The sequence below is a fragment of the Arvicola amphibius genome, chromosome 12, assembly GCF_903992535.2.
Source record: "Arvicola amphibius chromosome 12, mArvAmp1.2, whole genome shotgun sequence".
NCBI classification, from domain to species: domain Eukaryota; kingdom Metazoa; phylum Chordata; class Mammalia; order Rodentia; family Cricetidae; genus Arvicola; species Arvicola amphibius.
Window position 1 is genome coordinate 36,695,433 of NC_052058.2, and position 24,200 is coordinate 36,719,632.

Sequence of the window (24,200 nt, forward strand, 5' to 3'; positions counted from 1 at the left end):
GCAACTGAGAACAATAGGTCATTTAAGATATCAACTTAAAATGACAGTGAAACTTTACGAACACTAAAGACAGTAATTTTTTTTTTTTTTACTTAAGGGAAAAAACATTGAAAACAGCAGCAATAGCTAAAATTTATACAATGTCCAACCACTTCTGAGTTTAGCCTTAACCCCACAAGGTAGATGTCTCATCTTACAGAGGATGAAACTGAGTGTGGGGAGATTAGGTAATTTGTTCAGGGTCATATCAGGGAAAATCTGAGTTGACATTCAAATGGATGCAGGCACCCAGCTGCAAGTCCCCTGCGGTGCGTATACCGTGCAGCCAAAGCCCACGCTGCTTTCTTGCCCAGACTCCAGTGAGAAGGATGCTTCAGGGAGAAGAATGTACACAATCACCATCTGCTACAACTTTTATTTTATAAATAAACATTCTGTGTACTTTAAAACGATTAAACTAGTTATTTCTGGATGACTATAATAAATATCTATCAAAAGTAGCAATTGTGCATATAGTCATACAGACCTCTCTGACGAACCCCCCACCCGTAACTGCTGTATTAAAACCTTACAAACGTCACTGGTGTCCATGGAGAGAAAGTGATAAGGGAGAACAAAGCTCTTCCCCACTGCCTTCTTTTCAAATACTTTCCAAGGTCAACTAAGTTTGCTTTGTTTGTTCATGCTAACCTGAGAACACAGGACAACAGTTTTAGATGAAAAAAAGGCTCCTAATCTTAGCATAAGCCAGAAGGCTTTCCTGACAGCTGCCAAAGCGTGATGAGAAAAGCAAGCATGTTTACAGTCAGACAGAGAAAATACCAGCAAACTACAAACACACCATGTATTTGAAAGCAAACAAATCCCGTGCTTTGGAGAACGTTATAGTGATCACAGTTATAAGGACATTTGTTTTAGAAGACTTCACAGTAAAACTCATACACACATAATTCCACCAGGGAGTCTCTTCAGGATTAACCCTCTGGACTATCCTGACGAGTCAACATCGGAGGGCCATTGATAAGCAGAGACACAAACAACTGTGTCTTTAGTCAGAGCCCATGAACAGTGGTCACTTGTTCCACATCTCAGATGACTCTCTGACATCTCTCTCCCCAATCAGTGCTCCCCTAAGCCTTCACAATATGACTGAGGTGACTTTTTACCTTTGTCTGATCTTTACCAAAACCTCATCACTCAGGATCTTAAATATTTTGCAAGCTCCCCAAAATATGAAGACAGACAAATTTACTAAATTTTACTTATCTAATAAATTAAAAATTGAAATCTTGTAACACAAATTTTAGTTCCCACATTCATCAAACCATTTTTAAGTTACTCAAACACAATAGCTGAAAATGTATGCACTTATTTGGAAGACATCTATTGAATTTATTCTCTAAAAGAAAAAGCAAACCTGAAGGGTCACATTACTGAACATTTTACACATGGTGACAGTTTATCTTCTACAAAGGGGTTTTGCTAGTGCAAACTGTAATGACTATCTGCTCCTAATAAACAAGCAAGCATGAGTGAGCAGAGACACCAGAGGTGGCCACTTCATTTCTTTCTGTTGCTTCCAGTTGCTAGCATAGTTGCAACTCGCATAAATATATTTAATGTATCCATGTAGATTCTCAACATCCTAGAAAAGAAAATCATAGTAAGATGTGACTCTAATAATGACGACAATCTAATTCTTAGTACAAAAAAATGGGAATAATAATACTCATTATTCCTAGTGTTATTAAATAGAAACTAAAAATACAATGTTTAAATGCCAGCTAGGGTTCTAAACTAGATAATGCTCAGTTTTCCTTCTGGTAGAGTCACCTTTTAAATGAAGAACATAATTTTTAAAAGGATTATTTGACATCCTGCTATGAGCATCAAACCTGGGTGTTAGACAACAAAAGAACCAAAACAAATCAAAAAAACACATCTTTAAAAAACTCGTAAGACAGTCTGGCATTTTCAAATAGACAAAACACATCTTTAAAAAACTCATAAGACAGTCTGGCATTTTCAAATGGACCATATCCTTTTCATCCCCTTTACGAAAGCTGCTGTAAAGCTCCAAGTGTTATAGCAACATTTTAAAAAAGCTATTACATTATTTTATTTTTAGGTAAAGGAGGGCATCATAAAAATGTGAGAGACACTCTGAAACTTTAGGCAGAATTCAAAAAAAGTGAAAACACTATTTTATATTATTGAATGTCAATTAAGGTTGAATGTCTCTAAAACAAACAAAAGGAAAAATGTTTTCAGAACTGGTTTCCCCTCCTTAAACATCCTAATTAATTACATGCATTCCAACAGACAGTACTTGTAACTGAAACCTAAATGCTATGCTCACCTGCCATGCAATCAATCAGTTTTCTAAGTAGACAGCCCAAACTACACTCCAACAGAAGCAGCAAAATTTAACCTGCTGCAAGTCCCAGTACTGGTCCTGTGGCCCTTATTTGGAAATATAATCTTCAAAGATATAATTATGCGGGCAGTGGTGATGTACACCTTTAATCTCAGCACTGGTGAGGCAGAGGCAGGCAGAACAAAGCAAGTTGCACAATAGCCAGCGGGGGTTACACAGAGAAACTCTGTCTTAAAGAACAAACCAAAACAAACTAAACCAATAAAGATACAATTACAATGTGAGTTAGAATGAGGCCACACCGGAAAAGTGTATGTCTGGTGGCCTTTGCTGTTCTGTAAATCAGGCTGGCCTCGAACTCAGAGCAATCTGCCTGGCTCTGTCTCCCAGGCCCAACCTGAAGATAATAAATTTTAGGCCACCTATTTTATGCTTCTTTGCTATGGTGGTACCCCGTGAAACTAATACACACGGAACCAAACAGCCATACCTATGTGATATAGCAGTAACAGTAAGGTTTACTTACGAGTTGATGGGATCATACTTTTGAACTCCATACATTGGTGTTAGTTCTGCACGTTTGATTACTTTCTGAGTATCATATAGAAGGAACATACTGAAAAGAACTAATCCACCATACATTGCCACTGAATACAGAGTGGCACCAGCCACTGTGGTAGGGGGAAGAAACATAGACCCTAAAACAAAGGAAAAAGTAGAACGTATTATATATATATATAGCTTGCAACTGGACTTGCAGTTTTTATTATTTCAAACTACCTTGGTAAATCTGATATGAAATCTCATGGATCATCATTCTTCTAATGGGTTACTTACCAACATTAGAACAATTTACAAATCAGCTTAATCATTTGAGAGGTACTTAATAAAACGAATTCTTAACCATAAGCCAAGATTTTATGATATCAAATAATCAAACCCAATCAACTTAGCCTATCTTTTAAACAACTTTCAAAAATTAATCTTAATGCTTCAGGATACCCGAACCCTTCAAAGGGCAGCAGCTTACCCAGTGAAGACACAAAGACAACGCCTAGGCCCACTCCCAGGGGTGCTCCCATGTTCAGAAACTTCTCACTGGGTGCACACATGGCCACAGTCGAGAGGCCGCCCACAATACCAGCAGTGTACCATGCAGCTCTCAAGAGAAGAGGCCCCCCCAAGATCGTCAGAGGAGCCACCACTGCACCCATCACACCTGGGGAGAGAGCAAGGTCTTGTGAGATATCTACCAAATGACCACCAGAGAGCAAATGTCACTGTGAAGCTTCTTGTAACACTGTACCTTATGTTAAACAATGCTGATATGGTAAATTTCACATTTAGGTAGTCCTACACTATAATCCAAACTATACAGTCAATATCTGAGTCTATAAAATTGTTTATCACATCAGCATGGGATCCCAATTCATATACAAACAGGAGCATACATTTTTAGTAACTTTGTAAAAGTCTGTGTAGGTCATTATTTCTATCAACCACACTAGATTTAAAAATAGCAGAAGAAGAACTGATACAATGGAAGGTCAAACCTACTGATGCCCAACGGTAAGAAAATAAACTGGAAGGGAAGTGTGTGATGGAACTCAGAAACGCAGAGACTTCCCAGGCAGGCACTGGACTTGCCTCACCTAATAAGGAGCAGTCTCATTTCAGTTCATAAAAAGAAACCTCAGTTGTCAAAATTTACAAAAATATCTTCCTTAAGAATTATAGGGGAAAGCTGGGTGGTGGCACACGCCTTTAATCACAGCACTTGGGAGGCAGACATAGGCAGATGTCTGTGAGTCAAGGCAAGTCTGGTCTACAGAGCGAGAACCAGGATAGGCTCTAAAGCTAAAAAAAACCTTGTCTCGAAAAAACAAAAACAAAAATTATGGGGAAGGTGAGCATAGTGGCACATGCCTTTAATCCCAGCATTAGGAAGAGGCAGGTGAATCTGAGTTCGAGGCCAGTCTAGTCTACACAGAACAGTCAGAGCTACACAGGGAGACCTTGTCTTGAAACAAAACAAAACAATAAAACATTACAGAAATATGTTATTGTCAGTCATCAAAAATCAATGGAACTAACAGGAGGGCCAACAAGAAGATTTCAGGACACAAAATTGTGTTAAAAGAGAAATAATGAAGCTGCTTCCTTTAGTTTTCACGGTGCTAGGGATAAAGCCAGGGCCTTGTGTAAGCCTAATACCATTGAGCTACATACCCTGCATCTGTCTTTTGAGATAGCATCTCACTATGTTACGTAGGCCATCTTTAAACCTATAATCTCCCTGACTCAGCTTCCTGAGTAGGTATGATTACAGCTCTGTACCATTAGAACTGGTGTAGTAGAATTAATAAAAACAGAGACAGATACTAGGGTTCAACTTGAAGACCAGAAAAGCAAAACAGCTAGCTACTGGCTTTTACCTCTACCTCAGTTTGAAATGCCAATCCTGCTTACAGAAATCCTCAGAGTGAGACTGTGCCCGAGAGCTGTCTCCTCCCATCTTATATTCTTCTCTAGGGCTGGAATTAAAGGGGTGCACCAGTACCGCCACGTTTCTATGGCAAACTAGTGTAGCTATTGGGATTAAAGGTATGTGCCACCAGTGCCTGGTCTGTATGGCTTATCAGTGTGGTTGTTTTACTCTCTGATCTTCAGGAAACCTTTATTATAAAATATCATTACAACCTGGCTCTTGTTTTAAATTGCTATAGTTTAAGCATATGTACATAGTGTGTGTATGGGCACATGCTATGCAACACAGTGGAGGTCAGAGGAACACTCTGTTAAGTTAGTTCTCTTCTGTCTTTATGTGGGGACCCCAGGGATTGCACACTGCTTACCAGGCTTATGCAGCGAATGCTTCTATCTGCTGAGCACCTTGCTGGTCTCTCAGCTCTTTTCTTATACATAGTTATCTCAGAGCATAACCTCAGAGCCATCTTAATACCAATACTTTTAAAGCAAAGGCCTGGCAACAACGACTGTATGAAATTCTATTTTCTAAAAACAAGGTTTACCAACTCATTTACAATTCAAGAGTCATTTAAAAAGGCCACCATTTAAGTCAGGTGTGTCGAGAGACCAAAAGCAGGAAGACAACAAGCTGCAGGTCAGTCTGGCATGCAAATCAAAACCCTGTCTCAAAAACAAAATAAAACAAACCAAACAAGTAACGGGAGCATAAATAATATTCAAGAGAGTTCAATAAGAATTTGAAACAGAACATACCAGAATGAAGTATCCAAGCCAGATGCTTTGGCCCTGGGCTCTGATCATACGGTATTGACTGTACCAGCATTCCAGCTCCAATCATGGCTGCAAAGGTCGCACCAATTGTCTGGAAGACACACATTTAGGAAAAAAAAAAAAAAAAAACCCAAACAGATCCTTAGGACAGAAGCCCACAGATTCAAGTATGACTAATCACTATGAAGAAACAGAATCCTGTTTTTCTCTAGTACACTTAGGTTTCTGGTTCATTCAGCTTTAGTAGGACCACATTAGCAAGAGTGCCCTCTACTGCCACAGACATAATTTTCAACCTGATGTAAAGCACAGAAAAATAAAACTAGCTGTTTCTGTGGAGGAAAAGAAAAAAAAATGCTGAAAAACATACTGGATTCTACCTCATTGTTTCTATTTTTTTTTTTTTTTTTTTTGGTTTTTCGAGACAGGGTTTCTCTGCAGCTTTTTTTAGAGCCTGTCCTGGAACTAGCTCTTGTAGACCAGGCTGGCCTCGAACTCACAGAGATCCGCCTGCCTCTGCCTCCCGAGTGCTGGGATTAAAGGCGTGCGCCACCACCGCCCGGCAAGACAGTGATATTTTGCTGCAGAGGGTATGGTCTAAACACATAGCTTCTTTGGCATTGTATTTTTCTGTACATTTTAATCTTTCAGAATACTGCTGTTTATTATGCTAAGCATCATTTTAAATCATTTTCCTAGATTCAAATTGACTTTCCTAGTGAGAACTCACCTTCACTTATTCTTTGCCATGAACCTTTAGGCTATGAGTCAGAGTATTTTCCCGGTAAGTATGGTTCCTATACCACCACAGCAAGTTCTCTTGGAATACAGAACGTAGGAAATATCATGGATTCCAAACTTACAGCTCTGGCTTCCCAACTATGGGAAACAGCTCTGTTTAATTCCCTTCTCCGGCCTTGCCCGGTCCCACAGGCACAGCTGGTGCACCTGCTTTGTCTCCCACATTAGTAATAGTTGTTCTTTTTTTGTTGTTGTTTTGAGACAGGGTTTCTCTGTGTAGCCTGGGCTGTCCTTGAACTCACTTGGTAGACCAGGTGGGTCTTGAACTCACAGAGATCCACTGCCTGAATTAAGGACATGCGCCACCACTGCCCAGCCCACATTCGCTCTAACACTTGAACAGAAGTGTTTTCTGCCATCTAGTCTCTACAGTGGTCTCCTGTTAGGTACTTTGCCTCAGCTTGGAAATCAAAGATAGCGAGCACCTTTCTCACCATGTCCTTTCCCACTTGAGATTTCACTCGGATGGGACTGTAAACCACTTTTCCCAGTAGGGCCTTCCTAGCTTTCCTAGCTCTTATCTTTTGTTCTGTTGGACTGGCCTCGTCGTCTTCTGAAAGAAAACATGTTACCTAGCAGAAGAACTAAGTCTTGGGGGTTGGAAAGATGGCTGCTCTTCCAGAGGATACAGGTTCAATTCCCAGCACCCACATGGCAGCACACAACTGTCTGTAACTCCAGTTCCATGAGACCCAGCATACATACACATACAGGTAAAACACCAATGCACATAAATAAAAAACAAAAAAGAACCAAGTTTTCCACAGACCTTCCTTGATGGTCAGAGACTGTCTTTCAGCTCACTTTTTACTTCACTTTCAACTTTCTATTTCTTACTCTACATCCCGTATGAAACACTCTAGATCCCCCCACCACATAACATAGCAGGAACAGAACCCATACCTGAAAGCATACAGTGCTAGCAAGCAAAACAGCAAGTGCTTAAGAAATATTCATTCACTTTGTTGGGTAGTGGTGGTACACACCTTTGATCCCAGTACTTGGGAGGCAGAGGCAGGTGGATCTCTGTGAGTGAGGCCAGCCTGGTCTACAGAGCAAGTTCCAGAACAGCCAAGGCTATATAGAGAAACCCTGTCTCAAAACAAACAAACAAAACCAAAAGAAGGAAATATGCACCGAACAAAGTGCCCGTATTCAGGCAGGCAGCTCAGGAGGGGCACCAGCGCCAGTTAACTAACTTCCTCTAAAACTGCAGAAAGCTTCATCAGCCAGATGGATCTGCATTTACTTCACTTGTTTGTTTGTTTTTTTCAAGACAGGGTTTCTCTGTAAACCTGGCTATTCTAGAACTTGATCTGTAGACCAGGCTGGCCTGGAACTCAGATAGCTGCCTGCCTCTGCCTCCCAAGTGCTAGGATTAAAGGCATCACCAGGCACATTGACTTTATTTTTAGCAAGGGGGTACAAAATAGAAGTTGTTTGCTATCAGTTTCTAAGTTCAGTTTTTGACTCCTTCGATCCGATTAAAACACATATTTGATAAAGAGTAATACAATATTCTTCCATTTAATGTCCTCTCCCTTTCCCACAATATATATTTTAGCAAATCATTTTTCTTCCCTGTATTAAAAACTGAACCTACAGTTCAACAGATTTTAGGCAATTTCCTTACCATTGAAATATTAATGGCCCTACTCCATGAAATCGGATCTTTACATCAAAAAGCAACAAAATAACCCATCACCTAGTACCACCTTCCCAATAGAAATAGCAAGTAGCTAACTTACCACCCAAGAGCCTCTCATCATGAAGTTCATGAGAGCAGGTGTTCTGGCTACTGCCAAGGCAGACAAAGCTGTTAAGCCAATACTTCCTGATAAGTACATGTAAGTAGAATGAATTCTATCCTTCACATACTGAGGCCAAATTCTGTAAGAAACAGGACAAGGTGAAAATTCTGATTAAATCATTTGTTAAATACAAAAGACTCTGGAATAAATCACTTTAATGTTCTCAATCTAATTGTGATAGAAATAATTATAATTATTGTTTTTGGTTTTTCAAGAGTTTCTCTGTGTAGCCCTGACTATCCTGGAACAGGCTCTGTAGACCACACACCAGGCTGTCCTGGACTCTACCTCCTAAGTGTTAGGATTAAAGGTGTGCACGACCACAACCAGCTATGATGTAAATAATTATGTACATCTTGGAACTGTAGAAGATTAAGTGACAGAAACATACATTTGATCCACATATAAAGCAACACATTTTCTCCTTGTCTGAATACACAACCTTGATTAAAAGTGATTATTTAGGCTTGAATAAATCTGTGACAAATGAACAAAAGAGACTATTTACATTCACAAATGAAAACCAGACAAGGCATTTCAAAAGTTACTAGAGACTCAAGAGTAGGAAGAACGAGAACCTTTGATGGAAGGATTTTGGTTGCTTGGGTACAATTTACTTACACAGCCTTTTCGATAGCTCCAATCTCATTAGACATTCCTAAGCCATAGTAGCACAGCGCTCCAAGACCAACAGCTGCTCCTCCAGCCACAAACCACCTTCCCATCTGATCAACTGCAAGCACAGCAGCAAACACAGGCTAGGGTCAGCACATTTCAACTAAACTAAAGTGCTGGGGTAATTATTCAAAATATCCAGGAGGGGATCAGATTATAACTTTTTCTTCACAGGAGTCTCATGGGGGACACAGAATCCTCAACATTAGGCCAGAAGGAAAGGATAGTCCAGAAACAAATGTACAAAATGACCTCAAAGAATAAAAAAGCATTTGGGTACATACATATACATAACTGTTAAAGCACGTGGGAGGCTGAGACAAAAAATCATGAGTACACGACCAGTAGGGTTTACATAGCAAGAACATATCCCAGATGAGTAAATGTTTAAAAAAATAAAGAAAATGGTATCAGTCGTTTTACACTGTGTCTAAAGTATCAATCCAGGTGAAGTTTAAGTGAGCCTAGAGAACCAACAGAGAAAAATGCTATTAATATTTATGTACCCCAAAAAGAAAGAGATGCTCTTGCTTTAGAATAATGAAAATTTTTTTTATCAGCTCTCAGGCAGTTGCTCATAAAAAACATCTTGCTCCCTTCAATTTGTTCACTAAGAACATTCCTGGAAAATCCTGATTTGTTCTCTGTGGTCAAGTCTCTATCAAAAAGGAATGCTTTCCATGATACTGATTAGGGCTCCTCAACTATAATAAAGTGACATCTCCAACACTGGTAAGTAGCAGTGCTTTTGTTTAAATAGTTTAGGGAAGATTAACAATCTGGTTTCAGACACTTTAAAGTTAAAATCCAAGCTATGAATCAAAATGACTTAATTAAGATAATGCCGTACTAGCGGCCACAGATATGGCTCTTGAGTTACAAGCCCTTTGCTGCTCGTCTTTCAGAGCACCCGAGTTGAGTTCCAAGCACCCACTTCCGGCGGCATATAATCACCAAACTCTAGTCCCAGGTATCTTCTTTGGGCCTCTGTGGGCATCAGCACACACCTGGTAGATACACATACACACACATGAATAAATATAAATTTAAGAAGCTTCATGTTAAAAACTGAACTTCCACCTACTTTTAAAGATTTTTTCCATTGATGGTTCCAAAGCTGCCTCTTTCAATTCTTGGCCAGTTTTCCCACGGTGGATCCTAACTCTTGTCTTTGCAGCATATTCCTGATATATACAAAAAAGACATGTACCATTCATTCAGATCAACAGTATGTCAATAAAACAGAGGTTCTTTTTACATTAATATAGAATCAGTATAAAAGTTAGTAAGAAAAAAAACAAACAAACCCAAAAACAAACAAAAAAGCCGGGCGGTGGTGGTATACACTTTAAATTCCAGCACTAGGGAGGCAGATCTCTGTGAGTTTGAGACCAGCCTGGTCTGATGGTTCCAGGGTAGGCTCCAAAGTTACGGAGAAACTTTGTCTCACCCCCGCCCCCAACCTCCCCCAAAGTTTAACCCAAAGGTTAGATGTAGCTTGATCTGTGCTCCATCTTTGAAATGATTATACAATTTTCCCCACGTAGTCATAGTTGAACCTGAAGCCTCGGGAACAGTAGGAAAGCACTCAATCATTTAGCTGGGTCTTTACCAGCAGTGGAAAAGTTATTTTAAGAGGAAAGTACTTTTAACTACTGCAGATTCTCTTCAGCTAGTTCACACTTAAAAACATGCATCTACACTCATTTAAATACTACAAGACAGATGTTGTCTTGCAATCTCAGCACCTGCGAGCATACGGGAGGTGAAATCACTATTTTGAGATCAGCTAATTCTATAGATTGAGACCGTCTCCAAGGAAAACACCTGTTGCCAAAGGAAATAGGCCTTTCTCGATAATCTGACAGATTTTTATCCTTATCTAAGCAAAAGCTATAGTACCATCTTTAACTAATCAGCTGGACCAACTGGTAATATCTCTGGGTTCTTTAGCATTTGACTGCAGCTCCCATATACAAACCTTTTCTTGTACCAAGTAACTTAATTTCCCAATGCTTACTCTCAGTTTTCTGAGTGAGAAACTGCAAGACATAATGTATAAAAAAAAATAAAATCTCTCTTTCATTTGTGATAAGGAGACTGGCATGATGCTAACTGATAGGGAGAAGAAAGTTCACTGGAAACTCTACTGTTGGTTTACTTGGTAAGTCATTAAAGAGAGAAAGCTATGTACAGTCAGAGAATCTCACAGACAACCCACTGATTAACCACACCAAAAAAAAAAAAAAAAAAAAAACACCAAAAACCAAAACAGAAAATCCTAAAACAAAACAAAACAAAAAACCCAGAATAGGTGGAAACCCATATTGAAAAAACATTCTTTACCCTGGTGGGTGTTAAGAGCCACTGATTCTTCGTGATGGAATTCTTTATGAGTGGGGAGGTCTTGGTGAAAGTGGGCTGGAAAACCCTGGAAGGCAGTGTCCGGAGACACACAAGCCTTGCGGCCAGCATGGTGGGTGATACACTGGTTCACTAAGCAGATCTGAAATGCTAGTTAAAAAGCAAAATTTTATGTTAACTGAGAAAGGAACAGAATAGTCAAAGAATAGAAGAAACATATTAAGGTTCTGCAGGGAAAAAAAAATCACAAAAATGGCCTCATTAATTCTTAATGTTGAATCCTCCCCTTGCCTCTTCTAACTCCAGAAATCCAATTATAGTATAAATTATATATAACATATATCATATTGCATATATTATATATAGTTTATTATATACCCAATAATATAAATCCCAGTTTGACCAGATATATGTAATACAGAATGAGTGTTATTACGTTAGCACAATTACAAATACTAGCATTTACAGCCACTGTTGACTGGTATTTATACCACCGTTTAATAAGTTAAAAGAATCTGTGAAACTTTTCAGCACAGGAAAACCATTCCCAAGCAAAAGATGAATTGGAGGCCAAACTGTACAAGACTAAAAGACATCAACAAAAGCCAGGCCATGTGAATGTCTAGTAAATATGTCAACTATTAAGATACGACAGACACCTTCAAAGCAAGTTAATTTATTCCACTACTACATTACCTTCGATCAAAATAAACACAATACCCGAGAGTCCTTCCACAGGAACTCTGAAGCGCACAGAACTCTAGGCATCTGACCTTGCGCGAGGGGACCGAGAGTCCTTCGGGTACTTTCACGCCATTACATCATCTCAACCTGTCGCTTCCTTCAGCCTGCAGCCTACTCACCGGGCCAGAGACCCAAGTCTGAGTAGCCTGAAGTCGCATAAGCGCCCAAGGCGGTGATCTGCCATATATTTAGGTGAAACGGGCCACTAGGCTAGTTCTGTATCAACTCCTGCCGGCCCTTCTTAAGGCTTCCTTGCGCACCGATGCTCGAGCGCCTGGTCCTTCCCCCTCACCGCCAGCCCGCAGCCTCCGCGTCCACGGAGCGCCCCACTGCACCCCCAGCCGGGCCACAAGGTCCCCGAGGGGCTGACTCAGCATCTCGCTGCCCAGGAAGAGGTACCGCGAGGGGCAGTGGCGTCTCCCTGCCCCGCCCGCAGTGGCCGGCCTAGACCCCGCCGTGACGGAGCCCGTCTTGGGGACTGGGATTCTCAGGCCACGCGGGGCAGTACCTCAGCTCCGGTCCCCTCTACCACGGGGGCTCCCCTCCGGGTCAGCCAACCTGAGAGCGCTCGACCTCCCTCTGCCCGCTCCTCCGCGGCTGCGCGACTCACTGCGTCACGCAACATCCGGACAAAAGGTAAATAGTAGAAACAGCCAATCAGAGGGCAGACCTTTGCCGGAAGGGCAGGTGCAGTGGGGGAGGCGGGGTCTTGGCTTGGGGACCGGACCAATGGAGATTTGTGGTCGGAAACGTCACAGTCGGCGTTCATTTTGGGTGTGGGCTGGGAAGCCGAGGCGGCCATTTTAGCGCTGGGCAGCGGAGTCGTTCGTTTCTTGCGTAGTTTTTCCTTGGCTGCGGGCAGTGAGACGGGCGGTGGTGGCGAACGCCTTTAATCCCACAGCTCCGGAGGCAAAGGCAAACTCTGTGACTTCAAGGCCAGCTTGAAATTACTTTCGTTTTTGGATCTAGGTTTCACAATGAATTTTCACATATAAGTTGGACTTTAATTCTGTTTAAGAGTCATCATAAAACACGTTTTACGCCGAAACGTAAAGTTTGGGTTAATCGTATGATCGTGGTGACTGGCACGATGTTTACCAACCCTAAGAGGTACAATTCAGTCAAACTTTCGTTAATTTCTTAACTTTTACCACTGCTGGGTACCATGGGGCTGTGGCTAGGCAGGAAGTCTTGAGCTATGTGATTTGTACTTGATACCCTCTCCTTTTAATTCATTGTGTGAACTTTAAGAGATTTGACACTGGTTTTCTGAGGTTTTGTACGTGTAAATTTACCTCGAATTACTTCTGAGGAACAGGAGCAAAAATCCTTTTGTATTTATGGGATGAAAGGATTCATCTGAATATTTTCAGTGTTTTACTATTGTTATTAAAATACATGCACTAGGTATAAATGTATTAGTAAATAAAATTTTCTTGAGAGTTTTAGTATATTGACTGAGTTTCTTGATTTGAGGTTTGGCAAGAAAATAATGGCAATGGTATACATAGCAAGTTACAGACCTGCCAGAGCTGTACAGAGACCCAGCTTCGAAAGAAAAGAAATCCTGTCTCGAAAACCGTAAATACACACACACACACACATACATACATACATACATACCAAGGAAACCTACTCTCCTGATATACTCCTTATCCTGGTTTAGCTTTCGGTATACCCTTCCATAAAAACAAATTGCCTTACTGAACCAGTTTCACTTTGTTCATGTGTTCCTTACTTTAACACTGAAAACATTCTTGGTTTGATTCTATCAATAATATATGGAGAAATAAGTCTTGGACTGGAAAGATGGCTCAGGCGTTACAGAATAGGCTCACAACAAAAAAATGTAAGAGAAATAGCTCTACTCCCCACTGAAGGATTGCAGTAGCCTTCACAAAAACCCTTGGTAGGAGGAAGAGTAGCTTGTCAGTGTCCTGTTACACAAGTATAGCCTGAAGCTTGGGAAAAAAAGACAAAACATAAAAACAACAAACAACAACAACAAAACGATATTAAAAGGTTACAAGGACAAAAGCAAAAAACAAAAACTAGAAAAAAATAAAGACTAGATATCACCAACCAGCAATAGCCGCCTCAAGAAGCAGGTTGGCTGTAATCAATAATTGCCACATTTGTTAAGTATGTTTTTATGACAATCATAAGGCGTGGTTTTCAATTGTGGCACTATATCCTCTTTCAATGGGAAGGTGGTGGCTTTTTAACTCCCCCAAATTCTAGAATACTGCCGGAACTTGGTATGAACAAAAGTCTTACCCAGTGGTGTGGTAAGCTACTAAAGCATTTGCCTGAAGGTTTTAAAAAGAATGCCAGTGGCTTCATGATTAAAAGATTTATAAGGTGGGAAGATAAAAAGATTTGAATACTTTTAAAATTTTATTTACTTATTATGTACATAGTGTTCCACCTGCATGTATGTCTACATGCCAGAAGAAAGCACCACATCTCATTAGAGATCATTGTGAGCCACCATGTGGTTGCTCGGAGTTGAACTCGGGACCTCTGGAAGAGCAGCCAGTGCTCTTAACCTCTGAACCATCTCTCCAGCCCCTTGAATTCTTTATGATAAAGCTTTTACACTATTTGACAGAAAAGACTAATTAATAGTTCTTATACTATCTATAGTCCCTGGTAAACAGTATTTACTGGATGTTCATTCTGAACCAAGCAATAGGAATGATTAGTACCTGAACCGTGATACTGTTGCTTTTAGGCATTCCTTTCTGGTGGAGACAGAAAACAAAATCATAATGTTAGGTGGTAATAAGTACTACAAAGAAGGGTAAAGCCCTAGAGGTCTGGTACTTTAAATAGGATAATTAACAACATTTAAAATTTATGGCCCATTATTATCTCCTAAGCAATTGTTTATTGTGATTTATGATCATCTCACCAGGTGAATCTTGACAGACATAATGATTTTCTCATTATAAGGGTAATAAAACAGTCTGGCAGCATCAGAGTTCCTGTGTCTTTACTCTGCAAATGCTGAGAAAACTCTAGTGGAAACTATCACCAAAGACATTGACTATAGGGAACATAGATGGAGGATGAGCAATTTAAACTTCACATCGTCACACACAGGATCACTGTGTAACTCCTACAGTTGAAAGTCTTTTCCCTACATCTACAGTATCTGAAATAAACAAATCTAAAAGTCAGTGACTCGAGGTTCCTATTAATTAAACCTTAGTCTTTGTAGAGACAGTAAGTTTTTTTCCCCTCTCTATTTTTCTTTCTTACATTTGAGGCTTGTCATAATAGATATTTTGAAACAGGGAATCACATATATCATAAGATATGCTCTTGTCTGCCAGTGTAGGTGGAGGAGAGGTTGAGGGTTTAGATGAAGAGAGAGAGAGAAAAGACAAAAAAACCCTAATTGTAATAATACAATACAAATTGATGAAGACTAGAATTAAGGTAGTAGAAGACAGAGATTAATGATGGATACATTGCTAATAACTGGAAAAGTGGATGTGTGTCAAGAAGATTGACATTGACATCACTTTGTTCTAAATGCAGTGGATTTGTGTGGCTGACTATACTATTTAGAGAAAGGGTACAGGAGAAGGTACAGATAGCAGAGAAGTACTTAAGTATAAAATAAGTTTACTGCTTCTAAAATGTTAGTGCTAAGGCAAATGAAAAGACTTGAATTATGAATTCCAATGCTCAGTACACAACATAATTTTTATTACAGGCTACTACCTGGTTCATTACAGTGGAATAAAACTCCATTGTGTGTATAGCACATATTCTTTCTCCATTCATCTTTAGACAGACAAGAACACTGATTCCATGATTGACTACGGTGAATAGTGCTGCAGAGTACATGGATGTAGCTGCCTTGGAGTCCTTAATGATAGCCATTCTGGCTGGGCTTCTGGAATCCTTAGCGGTTGGATAAACACAGCAGAAGGCGGTGGGCGTACAGCTGCTTGTTTGTCGCTTTGAAATGCTAATCAGCTGTCTTCTTAGAGACCTGGAGAAGCACCTAGATTCTTGATTTTAAGGTTAGGAAGTTCTCTAAAACATTTCCCAGACACAGCCAAAGAGAAACCTGAAGTAAGGTTAAGGGACCATTAATAGGGAGGACAGTGCACCTTGTGAGAAGGGGCAAGGCTGGGTATTGGGGAAAGGATAAAGAATTGGTTGCTTGAATCTTTGACCATTGTGGCTTTTGTTGAGAAACTGCATTCTGCTCATTATGATGTAAACTTGAGTATGTTTTCTTTTTTTTATCTTCCCTCCCTCCCTCCCTCCCTCCCTCCCTCTCTCCCTCCCTCCCTCCCTCCCTTTCTCCCTCCCTCTCTCCCTCCCCTTCTCCCTCCCTCCCTCCTTCCTCTTTCTCTTCTCTCTCTCCCCCTCCTTCCTTCTATCCCCCCTCCCCTGAAGAGGTAATTGCTGCCTCTCTTCCCTTTCCCCCTCCCCTCCCTTTCTTTTCCTCTCTCTCTTCTCCCCCCTTCTCCTCTTCCTCCCTTCCCCTTTCCTCTCCATAACCCACTAAATAAACTCTATACTACCCAAACTCTCTGCATGAATATTTATATGTCTCTCACCCACCATGGACTCTGGCCCACCACCGCTGCCCCTCATGGGACCGGTTTATAAATAATAACACTCAGTTTATTTTCTCCTGGCATCAAACCCTGTGCTTCCCCGCAGGTTAGGCAAGCATTCTGTCAACTAAGTTACACCTGTACCATAGGGTGACTACTTAAATTTACTTTAAAAAACTTTTATGTGTATGTGTGTTTTGCCTTCGTGTATGTGTGTGCACTGTGTGCACACATGGTGCTTATGGAGGCTAGGTGAAGGCAATGGTTCTGCTGGAACTAGAGTTATAACAGGTAGCTGTATAATGTGAGGACACCACTGCTCCAAGGTATGGTGAGGGACGTTTTTTATTGTAGCTGTGAGGCAGAGCACTGCCAGTGGCATCTGGAGGAATCCGAACAGGTTGAGAACACAGTACACTGAACATGGCCAGCACAAGACTGGGGCATGAGGGGAGGGGGTGTAGGAGAAGGGAAGGGGGAAAGAATGTATAGGCAAAGGAGACCAAGAGAGACCCTCCAGAGCACAGGGCTGAAATGCCAGGGTTAGAAAAAGCTGGGGAGGGAAAACCCATGCACTGGAGAATTTTAGGGTAGGGGTGGGGTGAGAAGAGCCAGGGGTAGCTGTGATATGGAGGACACCTGGAGGCCACATGTGCTTTGGTGTGTTAATAGATATACAACAGATAGATATTTGTCCCTTCTAACAGTGATAAGGAAATGGCTCCTTTGATAGGAAGGAGGGTGTCAGAATTTGGGGGTGTTGCGTTTCCTTTGGCTCTGTCAGGGTCCTGGTGTCCTTTTAAGAGGGAACACCTGAGAGCTTTCTCTCCTGGTTATGAAACAATAAGAAGATCTGCCTATAAGGCAGAGCCCTGCCCCAAAGCCCCCACCCACCCACCCTACTACACATAATTGTGTACTGTGGGATGGTCTTTCTGTACACTGTGAATATGTGTTGCTTTCATTGGTTGACAAAGAAATCTGCTTTGGCCTATGGCAAGGCAGGATAGAGCCAGGTGGGAAATCTAAGCAGAGATAAAGGAGATGAAGGGTGGAGTCTGAGAGATACCAGCCAGCCACTAAGGAAGCAAGACTTGTAGAAAATGAGGTAAGGCCATAGTGTAAGAGCTAGCTAGAAATAAGCTCAAGCCATCAGCTGAAGATTTATAAATAATATTAAGCTTTTGAGTGGTTATTTTAAAAGTGCCTGTGGGACCAGATGGGACAAAAAGCCTCTGGTTACATTTGGACTTCCAGTTCCAGAAAAACAAGGATACATTGCTGTTATTCAAGGCCTTGAGATGGTGGTATTTTGTTATAGGCATCTCAAGCAAACTAATGCATTATTTCTATAAGAACGATTATAATGCGTATGTCATGGGTTCCTATGATGGTTAAAAAATGTGTGCAATTTTATAAACAATAATACATAGTTATCCGATCGACAATTCTTATTACTTTGTTAGTAGTACTAACAAAGTGTCTTTAGGAGTTTTAGAGTATTTTTACTTTTTTCAGCTTCAGTCATTTTTTTCTTGAGGTGACCCGAATAGGCCTCATGTGTCATACAGGCAACATTGTTCAGGGCTCCTTCCTTTGTACATTCTCTTTGTAATCTGCTTATGTTAATGTCATCCTTTCTCTCTCCCCATTCTTGGCATACCACATTGATTGGTGTCTCATGTTAGCAATTTATAGTGCTGCCTTTACTGGTTTATAGCAGGTGGTTCTGAGCATATTACACCATAAATATGGATTATATTGCTTTTCCCCCCTCTGAGTGAATTGCTTTGTATCTGTCCCGGATTAAGTTCACCTGCCATGTTTCAGAATGTCAAACAAGAGACCCAAGATCCTTTTCATTTTGATCCCATGTTTATATGTTGCCTTGATTTTCTTTCTGGTGCATAAGTGCTTGTGATCAGAAAGCATGTATTTCATACTATTTTTTATGTAATTTTCAAGCATCACACACTTAGTTTTGAAGAAAATAACAAATAATAAAAATGTTTTAACTTTTAGTTGACTTTATTGGATGGTGGGGGTGTTGAGAGCTGTATGTTACTGCCATCCAGAATCTCTGTTCTGGCACACTTCAGAACATGAAAGTGCTGTCACTGTGTGTGTGTTTCAAAACATGGCTTTTAATCTCAGCATTCAGAGAGGCAGAAGCAGGCGGGTTTCTGTGAATTTGATGCGCGCAGGAAAGATGTATCCTGCCGGGTCCCCAAGGGCAGGCCAGTGCAGGTGCCTGAAGGGTAGCATCCAGACTGACCTGGATCATGAGAGGAGAGGCGTGAAGAGGAGAGCGAGAGAGGGAAGAGGAGAGAGCGTAATAGATGAAGAGAGGTCCAGGAGTGGAGCCAAGGACATGCATTACCCAAACGACTGGGTTTTATAGGAAAAGAGAAGCTGGGGAAAAGGAAGCGAAGCTCAGGGTAGAAAGGTTTAGGGTAGAGGGGTGGGAGTTGGGGATGACAAGTGCAGAGGAGCCAGGACTTTGTAACCAGTACTTTGCTGGGAGCCTCTGATAGGTACCTCAGCCATTTTTCCCAGGTTTCTTTGAGACTTAGCAGATGCCCCACAAAACAACAAGAGTAACAAAAGGTACCCAGAGCTGGGGATTTCAATGAAATGAAGTTGTAATGAGAAGCAAAGTGTATTTGAAGTTGGTATTTTAGAGGAAATAATTCTCGGTTATGAGAGTGACCTGAGGGTAGGTGACTTGGAGAGCTCCGTCCATATTGGATGAATGATCAATCAGAGAATGGTGACAACAGGTAGGCATCGCAGGCACAGTTGTGACGTCTTGAAAATGTCCATGTTGCTACACCCCGAACCTGCAAGTATTTACTTACTCACAAGCACATGTAATCACATGTAATGTAGGAAGTCATTGCATGTCCGTATATCCATCTTGGATTGTCTGGAAAAAGTTGGGCAGCTTAAAACATGGAGAGAGGTAGGGGTGTGTATATGTGTGTGTGTGTGTAATTTTTTACATTTCAGAATGCAGTTCCAAGAAGGACTTCTTCCCTCCTCTGTATGACAGGAAACTGGCCCCACAGACTGCCTTTCCCTGACTCCTGCTCTCCTAGCTGCTGCTTAGATTCAAACACTGGGAAGGCAGGAAGAATCTGCTCCTTCCCATGCCTTTAGTGGAATTTGAACATCCTGGTGTCTTTTTTGTTGTTCTGTTTCTTGTAAATGACTTGGTAGAAATATAATCCAGGTTTTAGATTTCTAAAGTCTGGAAGGATACTAAAAGAGTTTGAGAGAAAAGGGTATGCCTCCCTCCCTTCCACTCTCCACCCTTGACTTTCCACACCTTCAATCCACAGAGGATCAATCCACAGAGGCAGTGCAAATCTAGGATAGAAGTCACGTGGCGAGTCAGAGGCATGTGCACCCTATCTTGGAACAGCAAGTAGACTCTAAACAGAAACTTAAAACCTGTTTCCATAATAAAAGTCATGGAAGATCACAAGTCATTATGATTTAAATTTGAAGAAAAAAAAAGTGTCATGACTTTTAAACCCAAGTGATGGAGGGTTCCAGAACCCATTTCACTCAGAGGGAAGGATCTTCCTCTTCTTCATGGTCCAGGAACTGACACTGAAGTGGTAAGAAGAGAAACATGATCCTCCCTTTGTACTTGACCTTGTGGTAAAAATTAGCGACATGTTCACATAAATGTTGTTTATCGGGCTTTAGCTTTTAAAATCAACAGTATGAAGAACAGAAGTCTTGATTTGGGTTGCCACAGAGCCTGTTGTCAACAGCCTTTGTGCTGTAGAAGGAAAGTGAAGGTGTAGAAAGTCAAGGGTAGAGAGTGGAAGGGAGGGAGGGCTAGGGTACAATGCTCTTCCCTTCTCAAAGGGAAGAAAGAACCCTGTAGTAACGTTGATGGAGAAAGGATACTACTGTGTTATTCAAGCCTATTGAGGTAGCAGGAGTAGAGTTCAAAACAAAAATGTTTGGCAGACACCGGAGCAATGCTTGTAGCCTCTGTGAGTTCTAGATAAGACCTGCGGTCAGAACATCAGGAAGAGCTAGCTAGGACCAGGGAAAGGCAGAGATAAGGGTTCAGACAGCCTGTTTCCAGCTACTGCTTCTAGGTTCTTGATTTTTTTTGTCAATTATTATTTTAAACATCGAGGGATTTCTGAATATAGTGAAGTAACACTTGCATTCCTGGTCTCTGGGAAATTCACCTATATTTTCTCCATTTTTTTGAGAAGTTTTTGTTTTTTCATATATAGGAGATAAATGAAGTCCAAATCCTTGTATTAACAAGAGGCAATATAGAATAGTGATATGGAGCAAGCCTCAAAATTCTTAGTGATGAGATGCTAGAGAAAGAATGAAACTTAGATGTGTTTCTGTTTCTTATCCACAAAACTGAGCCATTAGGCCTTGTGGTGATTCTCCAATGGCCATTCTGAAGATGACATGGGCCATGTAGGTCGGTGTTCAGCATCCTGCAAGCACTACCTGGTACTTTTTTTATTATTTATTTATTTTTTTTTATCATGTTGCAGTCCAAGATTCTTTATAATCTGGTGGCAGGACACCTCCCCAAGTACATCTTTCCTTCCTTGAACTGTTTGCTTTTCTTTACACATAGACTCTATTTTCTCACTTTTTCTCCGCTCATCACAACCAAACTCCTTCAGAGCCCAGCTCCCATGTGACTTCTCCATGTAGCTTCTGATTCTGATACTGGAGGTACCCCTAACCTCCTCTCCACAGCACACCTTCTGGTACCAAAAGAATCTCCCTACTTCATATTATTGTTAAAAGTGAAACCATAGACTTTAAATTCAACGAAGTTTAACTAACACTGAATGGTTCATAAGTCAGGCAAGACTCCCAGGCAGAATGAGTTTTAAGTCACTGCGGGCTGCCATGTCGTGGGCAACATTTATAGACAAAGGGAAGTGACAGCGAGAAACAGAACTGAGGGCTGAAGATGGGGGGTGGGGAGGGACTGACAGCTGCCTTCTTTGATCTACTTTGTCCCAGAGTCCTTGACTGCCTGTGACTCACCTAGTCTCCGACACTTGTTCCTGGGGTAAGACATATGCTGTTGATAAATTGTGCTGCAGTTTGCACCTGCAAGAAGCCTTTAGGCCAAACTTAAAACCGGGACAGTTCCAACATTGTATTGTGGACTGGGCACAGGTTTTCCACTCAGGTCCTGCGCTCCTGGAGGAAGGAGTATTTTGTTTTCAAGTAGTTGGCAGAAAGTAGGTATTTATTCCTTGAATATTTAAAAATGTAAACAAATGAGTTAATGAAGAAATGCACAAACAAGAGAAGATTTGGTAATATCCCTTCCCTGACAAACCAGGAAGCTTTCTTCTTGTTTTTTTTTTTTTTTTTTTCTTGTAACTGGGTAAGACTTAGATAATAAATCATTGTTTCCATTTCCTGTAAATCTCTTGCAACTTATAGCTGAGGCTCATTAAACTCTTTTCCCTTTGTGTACTGAACAAAGACCAGAATTTCCCTCCAAAATGCTGACTCACCTCTCTGACATTTGAACCAGCTCAGGAACTGCCTGGAGATTGTTTGTGGAAGGCAGGCATTTTGCCTCTTGTTCCTATAGGTGGCGCTAGCTGAGCATGTTAAAATCACAAAATGGCCTGAAAACTGACCTTGTTTGGAAAACAAGTGAATGTCCATTTGCTTTACACCCGTTCTCTCCATCAGGCCTTTTGCTTCCTTGTATTTATTTTCCCCATAGATAATATCGCCAAGCACTGTTCTAGAAATGCTGTACTAACATAAGCCATTAAAACCAGATCTCCCAGCTGGGCAGTGCTGGAGCAGGCTTTTAATCCTAGCACTTGGGGAGCAGAGGCAGGCAGATCTGTGGGTTCAAGGCCAGCCTGGTCTATAGAACGAGTTCCAAAACAGCTAGGGCTACACGGAGAAATCCTGTCTTAAAAAAACAAAAACAAAACAAAAAACAAGAATAAAACCAGGTTTGCCAGCAAGAGACTATCTCCAGCATCCTTGGTAATTCTACTTTAAAGAAACCCAGACATTAAATAAATCACTCACATTATCTATAGTGATCCCAAATCTATTATGCTGTAGGATTAGTTAAAAGAAATAATGTCCTAATCACACCTGGTTAAACACAAAATGCTAATTATTAATATAATGGAGCTATGCTTATTTCAGTATTTCATATTTTAATTTTTGTGTTTAACCTCCCTGAAGCTTTTTCATTATACCTGGCATTGCCTCATTTTAATTTTCAATATTATTTTTGTGTTTTGAGTGTAAGCTTTTGATATTATTATGCTTGGGGCAGTATTTTATGTTCAGCAAATAATTTATAGAAAGATTGAAAGTAAGGATCCTGAGCTTTGCCTCTGAGTCCCAGATGTGAAAAAACCCAGCAGTGAGGTGGGGAGTCAGGGAAGTGCTTGCCTCATTCATAATTGTGAGGACGGGCCTTCTGATGGCCAGAACCCTTCCAAAAAGCCAGCCAGCTCTGGGGCTGGGGAGATGACTCAGTGGGTAAGAGCTCTTGCTGCTTTTTCAGAGGACCTGAGTTCTGTTCCCAGCACCCATTCCAGGTGGTTCACAACAGTCTGTAACTCCAATTCCAAGAGACCCAGTCTCCTCTTCTGACCTCTGAAGGCACCCACATGTAACTCCATGCATGTACACACATGTGTACACACACACACACACATTGAGACAGGAAATAAGCCAGTATACTCTGTTCTTTTTAAAATATGCTCATTCCCTGGGGTTCTCGGCACATACATATACTTGCATGCACACATTCATGTACATGCATCATCTATATGAAAGAAGTGATCTAAGAATCATTTTGAATATATACGAGTATAGGACACATGAAATTGATTATTTTGAAAGCTGGATAACATTTCTGTGAGCAGGGGAAAAGTACAAGGAATTGGAAGCTCTCTGCTTGGAGTTCTGTGCTTGGGAAGGGTTCTGGTTTTGCTCTCTTGCAGTTCTTGATAATTTAATATTTTTCCTTTTTGTGTCTGGCCTTATAAAATATGTGTCTGGTCCTGTTTGGGGGCTTATTGACTTTAAAAATAAGTTGCAGTGTCCAACTAGGGAATTTAATAGATGCCATTCCATGTGTGATTGTCTCTGGGGTTTTGAGACTGGATAAAATGGGGAGGCAATATAATTTTCCGACAATGACCCTTGCACAGGGTCGCTGTCAGTGGATCATGGAGCAGCTTTCTCTGCAGAGACTCATGGAAGGCAGCTCAAAATGCATCACCAGCTTTGCACACCAAATTTCAATGTGCACACTCAGCATGCTCAAGCCGAAGACTTCTTATTAACTATTTCTGACATTATTCCAGAAATACTCTTATTACTTCTCCTTGTATTCATTTCTTGAGCATATGTCATATAGAACACATTTTCTGGAAGGTGGAATACATTTCCTTCCAGTTCTTAGCTAAGGCAATGAGTAGAGATAGAATTAAGTCACCTATGTATTTAGTCAGGTGCAAGGGCAAAGACCTCGCATTGCATTAGTAACTCGGCTAGATGTTGAAATTTGTTCCCAGCATCCTT

At 40.9% G+C, this 24,200-nt stretch overlaps 1 protein-coding gene across 2 annotated transcripts; it reads right to left on the minus strand.

The window, feature by feature from the left end:
* Positions 1 to 395: 395 nt before the first annotated feature.
* Ghitm (growth hormone inducible transmembrane protein) lies at positions 396 to 12,677 on the minus strand. Of its 2 annotated transcripts, none has more exons than XM_038349147.1 (9): positions 12,542 to 12,677; positions 11,272 to 11,439; positions 10,010 to 10,109; positions 8,872 to 8,983; positions 8,188 to 8,329; positions 5,621 to 5,729; positions 3,408 to 3,596; positions 2,904 to 3,075; positions 396 to 1,645 (listed from the first exon to the last, which is right to left on the minus strand). In XM_038349147.1, exons 2-9 carry the CDS (start codon positions 11,398 to 11,400, stop codon positions 1,561 to 1,563), a joined length of 1,038 nt encoding a protein of 345 aa, XP_038205075.1. In that variant the 5' UTR covers positions 11,401 to 11,439; positions 12,542 to 12,677; the 3' UTR covers positions 396 to 1,560. The 2 variants fall into 2 exon arrangements, with proteins under 2 accessions (XP_038205075.1, XP_038205076.1); XM_038349148.1 differs by having other exon boundaries at positions 12,592 to 12,662.
* Between the last annotated feature and the right edge of the window lie 11,523 nt (positions 12,678 to 24,200).